This window comes from Myxocyprinus asiaticus, chromosome 40, assembly GCF_019703515.2.
Source record: "Myxocyprinus asiaticus isolate MX2 ecotype Aquarium Trade chromosome 40, UBuf_Myxa_2, whole genome shotgun sequence".
NCBI classification, from domain to species: domain Eukaryota; kingdom Metazoa; phylum Chordata; class Actinopteri; order Cypriniformes; family Catostomidae; genus Myxocyprinus; species Myxocyprinus asiaticus.
The window spans coordinates 34,243,146-34,256,876 of NC_059383.1; the positions used below are offsets into that span (position 1 = coordinate 34,243,146).

A 13,731-nucleotide genomic window follows, 5' to 3' on the forward strand; every position below is an offset into this window, starting at 1 on the left:
ATTTTTTTTTTTTTTTTAAATGATATACACCAGTGTGCATAAAGGCATAGAAATGTGTGACAAACTAAAAAGACAGAAGCCTCATTTTTTGGGGGCAACAGGAAGTGGTGTAATTCTGAAAAATTACTGTGATAGACCATTAAGACTTTGGTTTCATGAAAAAAATTATTAACTGGTTAGTAACAGATTACCACCATTTCAAAATAAAGTTTTCACTCTGGAACAATTGAAAGGGACTTTGTTCTGGTTTTCAGTTATGTTCTGCAAAACAAAAAAATTTGTTTTTGGTTTTCGTTCCTTGGAACGTTTTCAGTCCCTGGTTACAACAAGCATTATTTAAAATATTTTCTTTTTTATTGTTTGATAATTAAAGATTTAACTAACACTTAAATAATTATCCATGTTTATAATATTAATATTATAATATTAATCAATCATTATATTCATATTTTTATAAATCATTTGATTTTTTTAATTAACACTTTAATAATCAATTATCAATTTTAGTAATATAAATACTATTAATATTAATAATAATACATTATTCATTTTTATAATTACATTTTAAAATATTTAATTTATTTACTTATATAATATAACAATTAAATATAAAATAATTAAAATAATTATATAATTAATGGTCCCAATTCTGAATCAGGACAGATTGTGGCAATAAGAAATTAAATGGAAAATTATTTCAATCAAAATAAATATAAAAAGTGCAAAGAGTACATATCTTGTCTATTGTGTTCAAGCTTCAAAACAGAATCTCACAATGGTTTTTGGCAAGAAATCCATTTAGTCTCATTAAAAATCACCCTCTTTTTGCAGCCTTGCAGAGCAATATTGAGACACTATTTTGGCTATGAAGATTGCTTTACTTTTGTCTTTTTTCTTCTTATTATTTTTTTTTAAAAAAATTCCATTTAGTTTTTTGGGCTTTTTGCCTTAATTTATAGGACAGTAAAGTGTAGACAGGAAAGTAGGGTTCAAAGAGGGGGAGCGGGATCGGGACATGCCCCATATGTCCTGAGCATCTGTGCAGCCCACTGCGCCACAGCTCTGACGCTTTACTTTTTTCTTCTAATGAGAGATTTGTGCTTCTAAGGTGACTTAAGGATACTTATTATGCAAATAAAAGTATGTGAATAAATTCCTCATGTGGGGACACCTGTAAGTGTTATTGAGTTAAAAGTTTAAGTGGTCAACAAAAAAGTGCAACAAATTAAAGGCCAGTATTGCATGCCAGACCTGTTGTATGGAATCTGGAACATTGGAATCGATGAGTCTGAAGAGCAGGTTCCTGAGGGGCCGGCCCTGAGCACCCAGCACTGTGGCCCCTGTTCCCCCTGCATGGGCTAGAGACAGGTGGATGGACAAGAGTTTCATACACAACAGCACAAACTGATGATGCTCCCTGAGGAAAAAAGAGAGAGAGAAAGAGAGTTTAAAGAGGCAAAGTCTGTAGTGACCTTTACTGAGAGCCAGGCCATATGCTGCCCTCACCCCACGCCTGTGGGTATGTTTATGGTGGTGGTTCTGTGCCAGTAACCCCTGCGAGTGTATTTGTGTGTAAGTGTACGTGTATCACTCCCTGCTGTGTGAGTGTCTTTCACCAGCCGACACTGTGACCCCATACTGTATGAAGATGTTAAAAGTACATAAACATGTAGAGGAATTATTTTAGAGGTAAGAAAGTGGTAGTCAACCAGTTAGCAGATCCATCAGAGATGTTTTTTTCCCTTAAACATTTCATACCTTACACAGTCTCAAGTTTTTCTGAAAATTCTTACGTAAAGGCGAGTATCAAAGGGATAGTTCACCCAAAAATGAAAATTACTCACCCTTATGTTGTTCCAAATTCTTATGACTTTCTGAAGACAAGAGGGTGAGTGAATGATGACAATTTTATTTTTGGGTGAACCATCCCTTTAAATAGTCCTGATTATAAACAACTTAAGATCTACTGACACTATATGTGGTATGCTTTCATTTCTAGCACACTAGTCTCAAACTAAAACAGGTTCGAAAGTGTGAGCCCTATGAAATGCTCTCACTGAAAATATTAAACTTGAAAAAACTGTTGTTGTTCTTTTACAAGCTGTCTAAAGTCCTTTCTCATGCGTCAAGTATTTCTTATGTTTTTTAATTATTTAGTAATTCTTAATTCAGTTATTCCATACCTGCTTCTTCATATTTTTTTGACAAACTGAGATTACAATATTTCTTTACATTACAGCATTAAAGTATTGCTCCTTAACAATGTAAGCGGATAACCCTGTAACACATGTAATGCTCGAGTGTAATTGCTACACATTCAAGACAATTATCAGTTTTTCAACATTTATTTTGGTGCTGTACATTTTCTCATAGACTTCCATTGTAAGTACATTATAAACCATTTTCCACCATTTGTTTTACAAACTTAGGGATTTTTTTTTCAGTGGTAATCAACAGATGCTGGCTTAAGTTGTAGTATTTAACTGTAAATATTCATTTGAGACACTTGACATACTGTCTCTCCCTTAAGAGATACTATCACAAATAAATAAATGCACTGACCTCAAGGTTAACCATGCATCATTTACCAGCTTTCAGCATCAGCAGACATTCTCATATTATCTAAATGATAGCTCTTTTGTAAGCTTAAATCTAGCAATCTACATTTTCATAGGGCTACCTATACAGCTGCCTTCCAACCATCATCTATCTCAAAAGATTGATTGACTGACTGACTAACTGATTTACTGATAGAACAAAGGATAGATTGAACTACACAGACAGAACAAAAGATAGATTGAACTACAAAGACAAACAGACAGACAGACAGAACAAAAGACAGATGAAACCAGACAGACAGACAGAGATGAAACCAGACAGACAGGCAGAGATGAAACCAGACAGACAGACAGACAGACAGACAGACAGACAGAGATGAAACCAGACAGACAGAGATGAAGCCAGACAGACACACAGAGATGAAGCCAGACAGACACACAGAGATGAAGCCAGACAGACACACAGAGATGAAGCCAGACAGACAGACAAATGACACAGACAGACAGAGATGAAGCCAGACAGACAGACAGACAGACAGAGATGAAGCCAGACAGACAGACAGACAGAGATGAAACCAGACAGACAGAGATGAAACCAGACAGACAGACAGAGATGAAACCAGACAGACAGACAGAGATGAAACCAGACAGACAGACAGAGATGAAACCAGACAGACAGACAGAGATGAAACCAGACAGACAGAGATGAAGCCAGACAGACAGAGATGAAGCCAGACAGACAGACAGACAGACAGACAGACAGAGATGAAGCCAGACAGACAGACAAATGACACAGACAGACAGAGATGAAGCCAGACAGACAGACAGAGATGAAGCCAGACAGAGAGACAGAGATGAAGCCAGACAGACAGACAGACAGACAGACAGACAGACATGAAGCCAGACAGACAGACAAATGACACAGACAGACAGACAGATAAGACAGAGAGATAAAATAAAACAAAAGATAGATAAAATGACACAGACAGATGAAATGACAGAGACGGACAAATAGAAGAAAATATAGATAAAAAGACAGACATATAGATAAAGATAGATGAAACAATGCAGATAGACAGATAGATGAAACCAGACAGACAGACAGATAGATGAAACCAGACAGACAGACAGAGATGAAACCAGACAGACAGACAGAGATTTAACCAGACAGACAGACAGACAGACAAATGACACAGACAGACAGACAGACAAGCAGGCAGGCAGATAAATGACACAGACAGACAGATAGATAGCTGGTAAAACCACAATCAATACGACAGTAGGTGTGTTATGTACTGTACCTCTTAGAGGGGAAAGGGGCGGGTGGCGTGTCTCCGCTGATGTCACAGTAACGCTCCAGGAAACTGCGCAGGTATGAAAACGTACTCTCCTCCAGATCAACACAAAACGGTCTGTGCCAGGCCACCAGCTGCCTGCAAAAACACTCAAAGACCCACACATAATTAACGCTCATTAATGTAATGATAAACAGTGCAAACTAAACAGCTCTGAACAATGGAACACGTAAATGCTCTTACAATAATGCAGAAGTGCACATTAATGCACTATTATATTACCTCACCCACTCCGGGAGAAAAAATATGGGTTTTGATTTGCATAATAAATGAGAGATTGTTGTTGGCATCAAACCACTCACAAAAGTACTCCAGTGTACTCTCTTGTTGAAAATTCCATCATCACCCTCATGTCTTTATAAAAATGTATACAGTTCTTCTTTCTGTCTTTCCTCACCTGTCTGTAGGGACTGCGGTCCAGGCTAGGCTGTGGGAGGTGCCTGCAGTGATCTGCTGTATTGACACCCCTTCTAGACCAATTACCTTCTTGGGTTTGGTAACTGGCGTCGAGGTGTGGCCCTGCCCACATTGCCCCATAGCATTGTTGCCCCAAGCAAACACCTCATTTTCTGTGACACAAAACAGAAATATTCAACTATTTTCATTAAATAACAAACAAAAACAGTCACACAGAACAACTGAGATTCCTGCAAGTCTGAATTCTGAATAAAAATAGTGCAGCAAAGTAAAAACAACTGCATTTAGAGCCATACAGTGGCCGCAAAAGTACATTTTCTCAGAACTAACTTCTCTTTTCCCAGCCATTTTTGTAATTAATTTACTAAATATATATAAACGTATTATTTCATTCATATAAAATTCTTTTAGCAATATGTGTAACCCAAATAATTAAAATTAACTTGAAAAAACAAACAAACATGTGTAACCAAGTAATTAAAAGTAATAAACTTAACAGTCATTAATGTAATAGGATTAAAGAATTAGAAATGTAATGTGTTACATTACTTTTTCTATTAAAAAGTAATTAAATTACTGACACGTTGTAATGAAGTCACACCTAAAACCGGTTTTATATTACATACAGTAATTTAAAACCTAAAAAAAGTTTTGCTAAAATACTAAGCTTGTTTTATCACTCCAGAAAATAAATGTCACTTGGTTTGATATTTTGTTATCCAATGTAATGGCATTCATACATTTTTAAGTGCGTCTTAAATGTCTGAATACTTTCTGGGGCCACTGTATATTAACCCATAATGAAAGCTTTAAAAACAAAAATAGTAGGAATATTATTAACTGTGTGACTACATAAATTGCTTGTCCTTTCTTTATCTCCATCTCTCTCACCATGAGACAGGGCGAGACAGTGACTGTCTCCACAAGAAATGTCGATGATTTTAGTAATGCTGAGCTCCTCTATCAATCGAGGTCTGAGCGACGTGGTTTCAGATAAACCACAACCCAGACACGAGCCACAGCCCCATGCAAACACCTGCAACACACACACACACACACACACACACACACACACACACATATATACAGAGTAACATAGTGACATAATAATTTTTATGGGTGTATAACAGAACGCATTCACCGTCTCAGTTAATGTTTGTTAGACAGATGTAATTTGCTTGAGCATACACACTCATTCTTTAGTGAGTCTGAGATTGATTGCAAGTGCATTTGTGTGTATACCTGACCAGCAGATGTCAATGCCAGTGATGACTGGCTCCCTGCACACACTTTCCTGATAATAAATCCATGCAGGGCTTCTATCACTTTAGGTCTGTACACACGGTTTGTGTCCCCATGTCCTAGTTTACCTGTAATACATACACCATTCATTAGTGTTGGGAATCTAAAATGGGTTATTTTTCAGAAACTCCTACAGTTTTAAATAAAATACTTTAATCAAAGTATATTTATGATGTTAGTTTCTGTTAAAGGGTCTTAAACCTCTCAACCGATGCGATTGAAACTGAAAGACTGGGCATGGCAAAATAACACAAAGACAAAAAATAGCAAATCACATTGTAATATTACGTTTGGCTCACTGGTTGCACACAACAACAATAAACATTAAGTGCGACCCAGAATTATTACCATAAAGGAAGACTAATACCAAAAAAACAAAAAACAAATTGTTAACTGAAATAAAAACTGAAACTAAACTAAGATATATTTTAGTAATGCCAAAACTAATAAAAAAATAAATAACAAAATGACCTTTTTGGGGGCCTGGGTAGCTCAGTGGTAAAAGACGCTGGCTACCACCCCTAGAGTTTGCTAGTTCGAATCCCAGGACGTGCTGAGTGACTCCAGCCAGGTCTCCTAAGCAACCAAATTGGCCCGGTTGATAGGGAGGGTAGAGTCACATGGGGTAACCTCCTCGTGGTCGCTATAATGTGGCTCGTTCTCGGTGGGGCGCGTGGTGAGTTGAACATGGATGCCGCGGTGGATGGCGTGAAGCCTCCACACGCGCTATGTTTCCCTGGCAACGCGCTCAACAATCAACGTGATAAGATGCGCGGGTTGGCAGTCTCAGACGCAGAGGCAGCTGGGATTCATCCTCCGCCACCCGGATTGAGGCGAATCACTACGCGACCACGAGGACTTAAAAGCGCATTGGGAATTTGGCATTCCAAATTAGGTAAAAAAAAAAAAATGACCTTTTTGATACACCGTATATTAAAAAATTGTAAACTTGTCAAACATGAGTTCATTAAACATAAAAATGCCACTAGATAGCTATAACACTAGACAACCAAGACAAATTTAGCACTGTTAAATATATTTAAATGATGTCACTTTATGCAGCCATAAAAAAATAAATAAAAAACTATAAACTAAACTGAAACTAAAGGACAATGAAAAAACTAAAACTAACAGTCATATAGTGAAAACTATCAAAAGCTATAATGGAATGACCAATTAAAATAAAATAAAAGTAAATTAAAAATTAAAACTATAATAACCCAGTATAGTCCAATTTCTGAACAAGTTACATTTAAAAATTAAAAATTATCTCATCATTTACTCACCCTTATGCCATCCCAGATGTGTATATCTTTCTTTCTTCAGCAGAACACATTTAAAGAAAATAGAAAAATATCTCAGCACAGTAGGTCCTTAAAATGCAAGTGGATGGTGATCAGACTTTTGAAGCTCCTAAAATCACAGAAATCAGCATAAATGTCATCCATACAACTCCAGTGCTTAAATTAATGTCTTCTAAAGCGACACGATCGCTTTTGGTGTGAAAAAGATAAGTACTTTTTAACTAAAAATCATAGTTTCCGGTGAGCAGCAGTATGTGCGTGTGACGTAATCGCGTTGGCATGTTCACGCGAGAACTGACGCATGTGCGTCACACCCGGAAGAGCAGCGCTGTTTACAACTGAGTAGGAGGAACGTTGTACAGAAGCATCGTTGGCTTTGGTTAAGATCCGTACTTGAATCTGTTTGTTTTTCATAATGGTGCATTTGTGTGCTTTTCCTGGATGTCTCAACCGGAAGAAGAACATGAGATTACATCCATAACATGCCACGTGACCATGTGAACTCAGCCCTCTCGTGATGTGAACGTGCATACTGCTGCTGACCGGAAACGATGATTTATAGTTAAAAAGTACTTAAATATTGATTTTTTTTGCACCAAAATTGATAGTATGGATGACATTTATGTTGACTGTCTGTGATTTTAGGAGCTTCAAAAGTCTGATCACCATCCACTTGCATTTTAAGGACCTACTGAGCTGAGATATTTTTCTATTTTTCTTCAAATGTGTTTGAAGAAAGAAAGTCATACACATCTGGGATGCATGAGGGTGAGTAAACGATGAGAGAATTTTTGGGTGAACTATCCTTTTAAGAGCTGATTCTTTTCAACAAATCAGACAAAAAGACTCACAAATCAGTCTCCAACCAATGGATAAACAGTTTATGTGTAAGTCAGTCTGTGTAAGTGTAAATACTGATTGGTTCTTATGACAACGTGTAGTAAAAGATACACATTCGAAACCATAAAGTGCCATGTATTTTTGCAATAAATGGTGCTTCAGTTTAAAAATATTTAAATAATAATAATCTGACGATAAAAGTAACACTTTTATTTAGAATTTCATTTAAATTTACTAAAAGAACCAATAATGGATTTAAGGAACCAAAATTGTTAAATGAAATCAGAATTGGAACAAGAATCATTAAATTCAAAGAATTCTCCCTGATCTGGCCAATAATAATTTAGGTCATGTGTGACAATTCCAGAGGCTGTGTCAGAACTTGTTTCTCAGACCTGCTTCACCAACTGGTTCTATATTTTGCTTTAAAAAATAAAATAAGAAAATACATTACACAATAGTATTGTCAAAATACAGGCTTGGGCTTGTTTGGGGACGCTGGGAGTGATATGTTTGACAGTGTTGCATAGTGGACATATCATGGAAAACTGGGCTTTCCTTGCTCGTTTGAAGTAAAGAGTTTTATGTACTATGTAGACATACTCAAACGTTCCCAACCCCATTCAGTGTGGGCCAAGTAACTTGACGTTCTCGGTGTTACTTGACTTTTTTTTTCCCTCTACGAACAAAATTTAGACACCACGCATAGTATAAATGCAGGCTTCATCTGTATAAATTTAGCTTCATAACATAACAAATTTGACTTCATTACATTTGCATTCTACGAAAGGGTAGAATATGTCCCCTTTAAATGAAACATATATATACCATTGTCCCCTCCTCCGAAGGACCAGACGATTCGGCTGTCCTGAGCCACAGCAATGGTGTGGGAGCTGCCACAGGCCACCTGACCCACCCCACTGATGTCCTTCACCAGAGTGGGCACATTACGACTGTGACTGTCACTATGACCTACAAGCCAGACAGAGTGAGGGAAAAATTAGACAGACTAGCAGAACTTCTGACACAACAGTCTGACTCATCCTGAGGGATTAGGGGAGTCACACACACATTTTTTTGATAGGCGCCAGTGGCTGGATAAGATGAAAGCAAGATAGGTGATACTTTTAACAGCTCAGTAGTTCCAGGTATGGCAGTTCTCATATATGCAAATATAAAAAATGCACGTTTTTATGAAAAGAAAAATAATTTCCTTTACTCACCCTAATGTTGTCCCAAACCTGTACATCTTTATTTATTTTCTTCCCATACAATTAAAGTTAATGGTGACTGAGGCTAACATTCTGCCCAACATCTCCTTTAGCGTTCCACTGAAGAAAGTCATATGAGCTTGGAACAACATGAGGGTGAGAAAATGGTGTCGATCGATCAATTGATAGATAGATCGATAGTAGGGATGGACACGAGTACTCGAGTACCCGGGTACTCAGACATGGCAGCAATGATCGGTCGTGAAAACGATGATCAATGGTGATCATGCATGATGTGACTTTTCACTTAATTCGAAATTCAGACAATTACCTGACAACTAAACACAAACGTGTCAAAGAGGGAGCTTATTTTTAATTTTGAGATTGATTACATTTATTATCATTTAATGTAAGAACTTGACTCGTCAATGGATGTTATTTAATAAAAGTGAATGTGTGTCACAGACTGTAAACCTTCCAGCCCTGGGTGCCGAAATGTTTGCGTGACGTAACACACACCTTCATCTTGATGAAATGGGAGTTGAAGATTTCTGCACGAGTCTCCAAGTTAGATGTCCGACATAATGTGTCATTCCGTTGCACTTTCTTCAGTTGAAAGGTGGAAATTCCAACTCTGAGTTGAATTGAACGCTTCATGAATCATCACAGCAACAACAATACGGAGCATCACGGCTTTCCCCACAGGAGCGAACACTTGGACACACATACACACCAGGCTTGTGGCAGTGGACTCAACGCGCTGAAGCAGTGCATATAAAGCAGGCAAGTGTTTCAATCAGCTAGTCAGAGCGCAGCTAAATGGAACAGAATGCAAAAACTGAACTTCAACTTAATACGCATATTAAAAAAGCGATGGTTATGGCATCTCCTGTTAAGCAATTTGAAAATAGACGGTTCAGACAGTCACTAAAAAACTGGTGCACGCTTATTAAGATTAGTATGGTAACCTGAAGAAGGAACAAACAGTTGGGCAGCGAGTTGGGCAGCGAATCTTCACATAATGACAAAATATGATGCATAATTTAAGGAATAATTGACGACGGACCGTTGAATTATTGAAAAATAATGCACACCGAGGTGGTAATGTGGTCACAATGCGAAACGGAGTGACCGCTGCACCACGGGTGTGCATTATTTTTCAATAATTCAACGAGCCAGAGTCAATTATTCTGCTTTTACCATGGTTACCACACCTTAAGACATCGTTCAGGGTTTTATCTCAAGACAATTTCTAGTTTTTGTCCCTAAAACGCTCTTGTGAGTGGAACTATTTTCTTCCACCACAGATTCAGCGTCTTGCTTTGATACAGTCCGAGCCTTCGTTGCTAGTTCGAAAACGTCACTTTAGAACTAGCAACGGATGATAGCGAGGCTTGCGCTGTTTTACTGGAGCACTTACTGGAGTAACAAGGTAGTGTGTTTGTGCGTGTGCGAGTTTGGTTTTGAGGGATCAAAAGAGAGCTCAGAAACTGAGAGAGATCGCCTGTGGGATTACCTTTATTTGTTGCAGCTCTCGTCAGAAGTAACATCGCTTCAAAATCACAAAGATGTAAGTTTAAGCACTTCTCAGCAGCAGCGAGTGTCACCATATTTCCATTGTAAACCTTAACAACTGTTTTCAACCCTACTGAGATGCAGGAGTGCACTGACATGACGGCTCTGTTTCTCTCACGAGTATGTGCGTATGCGTATAATGTCCGTGTGTCTACATGTGTGTTTGAGGGGGGGAGCGCAAGGGTGTTTCCCACAGATATTTCATATAATATAGAAACTGTTGTATTGATCAAGTGTATCTAGCTTTGAGACAGCTCAAGCCTTCGTTGCTAGTTCAAAAACGTCACGCTATAAATAGCAACAGAAAATACGCTGCTTTTCGGCATTGGTGTAACAAGGGAGTGTGTGTGTTTGTGTGTGTGTGAGCGTGTGAGCGTGTAAAATTGAAATAAAGTAGGATATTACAGATTTGTTTGACGTTCTTAACTGATTTACTTTAACCAATGTCTTTGTTTATATGGTTATTTTGCTGTAGTAGCATGTATGGTGTGTGTGTGTCAGACGAGAGCGAAAGAGAGAGAGAGAAAGAGAGGGAGCCCAAGGACGCTTTTCAATCGAAATTGATATAAATGTAGGATATTACAGACATAGCTTGTCATTCTTATCCGATGTACTTAACCAATGTCTCGGTTTTATTTGGTTATTTTGTTGTGGTAGCCTGTACGGCTCTTTGAAATAACTGAAATAATTTGGCGACGTGATATTGAACCGTTATGCTGTCAAGACCTGGTACTACTTCATAGCCGTGTGTTTACTTGAAAAATAATTGCACACCTTAGAACGTCCGTCAACCAATCAGAATCAAGCATTCAACAGACACGTGGTATAAATTTTGATTATTCAATCTTTTGTACATTTTGTAACAGATTATTTTATAACAGCCAATAATAATGAATAGACAATACACTGGAACAACAAGACGCAATGCAGCAGCCAAAGACGTTTGTCATGTTATTATATATACACAGTTATGTACACGTCATTGCCCCTCGAGTAATTAGTTCGAGTACTCCAGTAGAGAAAATGACCAAAATGCCCATCCCTAATTGAAGGAAGGAAGGAGGGTGTGTAGATAGATAGACAGACAGACAGACATACAATGTATGTGCGTGTGTATATATGTATATATATATATATATATATATATATATATATATATATATATATATATATATATATATATACACACACACATACATACATACACGCTTGCACTGCAGTCATTCAGACAATATAAAACCACCTCACATAAATAAATATTGAATTATATTTCACTGACAACACCATAAATGGAAAGAGATACTCAAGTCTCATGTGTGTGTTTATTGATGTTGAATGTCTGTAAGAAGAGAGTGATGTACCGAGTCGACCGAAGTCACCTTCCCCCCATGTGTACAGCTCTCCATCATTAGTCACTGCAGCACTGTGTCTGTATCCCGCAGACACACACACCACCACCTGCCATTTAAAACACACACAGCTTTACAAATACAATCATAACACAAACTAGATTTTTACACATTTTAAAGAAAATGTGGGTGGTTCATGCCCGTGCAATACTTGCCACCAAAATAGGTGCTGTGGGATGTTGCAAGGGCATTATGCAGTCATTAGGGGATTTGGGCATGTTGTTATGTGGTTGCTAGGGTGTTTGGGGTGGTTGCTTACTGGCCCAAGTCAAAAGATGTCATTACTCACAAAAAATACACATTCTTGATATCAAAAATGTAATTTCAGTAAAAACTGTAAAAACTACTAGTAAAAAATTTAAAAACTGCATTTTCACTTTACTAGTGAAAATGCATTAACTGACATAAAAAATGAGCACTTTCACTAGTAGTAATTACATTTTCTGATATCAAGAATTAGCATTATAACTAGTGAAAATTGAATTGCTGATTTTGACAATTCATATCCTGTGAATGTCAAAATGGCTTGCCATATCAATTTCCCACAAACCCCTGTGGCAAACTTCTATCGAACATTGCCACAAATTTGATGCAAATTAACTGCAAGTTTGCCACATATAAACAGTTTATGTAAGGGAATTCTTTCCCAGTAGGAACCTCAAAAACAATTTCCTATGCTCTCACCTTCCCTAACAGAGGGCCTTGTATAATCTTTGGGTATTTTTGCGTAGCGCTGTTTCCATGCCCCAGTTTGCCGTAGTCGCCATCTCCCCAGCTAAACACCTCTCCCTCCGCTGTGACGGCCAGCGTGTGTCCATCTGAGCCCTTGGAAGAAGATACCTTCCTCATGGTGCGAGGTGGCTCCAGCACCAGCTTCTTGGGCATGGATTGGTTATTAGAATCCCCCAGGCCCAGCCGGCCATAACTCCCCTTCCCACAAGCCTTCACTGCACCGTCAGCTGATACGGAAAACGTGCAGTACTGGCCGGCCTCAATCTGCAGGGGGACAGACCAAAGTACCATTAAGAGCTGAGTGAGTCTAAACTGCATTTTTGAAAGGGCACTGATGTTTATTAAGATGTGGCTGCTGTTTTCTGAATCATATTTTTTTAATAATAATGAAAAGCCATGTCTATATTAAAAGGTAGAGCCAGCTAAACCTAAAACTACTTCAGCAAAACAGTTTTAATGCATACTAATGAACTTGACAAACATATTCTGTGCAAGTTAATGGATCTGCCATTATAGACATTTTGGTTGAAAAATGTTATATCGGTTATGGTTGATACAGAAAATTAGATTTTTATTGAAAGCTGACTATTATATTTTTGTGTGTATTTGCACCCCGGTATAAATAGCATCTGCCACCGAGGGCAGCTATCTGCACCCCAATAGTCTGGAGGAACCACACAAATATATGACAAACTAAACGACATGTGTCACTGCAGTGGCGTGTGGTGTAAAGACGGTGAGTGAATGTGTATTGTTGTCCTAGCAACCGTGGTTCGAATCCGCCTTTAGTCCCACTCTTTTTCACCATCCGATTTCCTGTTTCCACTCTTAGTATTTCCTTTAATACTACTTAAATAGATAAAAATTAACATAAATGTTACGTTAAAAAACAGATATTATCTGTCACCAATATAAGCTTAATGCTTAAAAAATGCTAATTTTGGCTGGCAACATATGATTTCTGATATATCATGCATCACTAGTGCTTTTCATAGAACTTCAGCAATTTTAGAACTACTACTATCTTA

At 37.8% G+C, this 13,731-nt stretch overlaps 1 protein-coding gene across 1 annotated transcript in view; it reads right to left on the reverse strand.

Moving 5' to 3' along the window:
* The window catches only part of LOC127430759 (probable E3 ubiquitin-protein ligase HERC1), a 131,543-nt gene that overhangs the window by 105,130 nt on the left and 12,682 nt on the right, over nt 1-13,731 (reverse strand). The window contains exons 5-12 of the mRNA XM_051680783.1: nt 12,656-12,967; nt 11,924-12,020; nt 8,605-8,748; nt 5,573-5,700; nt 5,222-5,366; nt 4,311-4,482; nt 3,860-3,991; nt 1,252-1,417 (exon numbers count right to left, since the gene is read on the reverse strand). Coding sequence (XP_051536743.1) covers nt 1,252-1,417; nt 3,860-3,991; nt 4,311-4,482; nt 5,222-5,366; nt 5,573-5,700; nt 8,605-8,748; nt 11,924-12,020; nt 12,656-12,967 — 1,296 coding nt within the window. The remainder of the gene's footprint in view (nt 1-1,251; nt 1,418-3,859; nt 3,992-4,310; nt 4,483-5,221; nt 5,367-5,572; nt 5,701-8,604; nt 8,749-11,923; nt 12,021-12,655; nt 12,968-13,731) is intronic.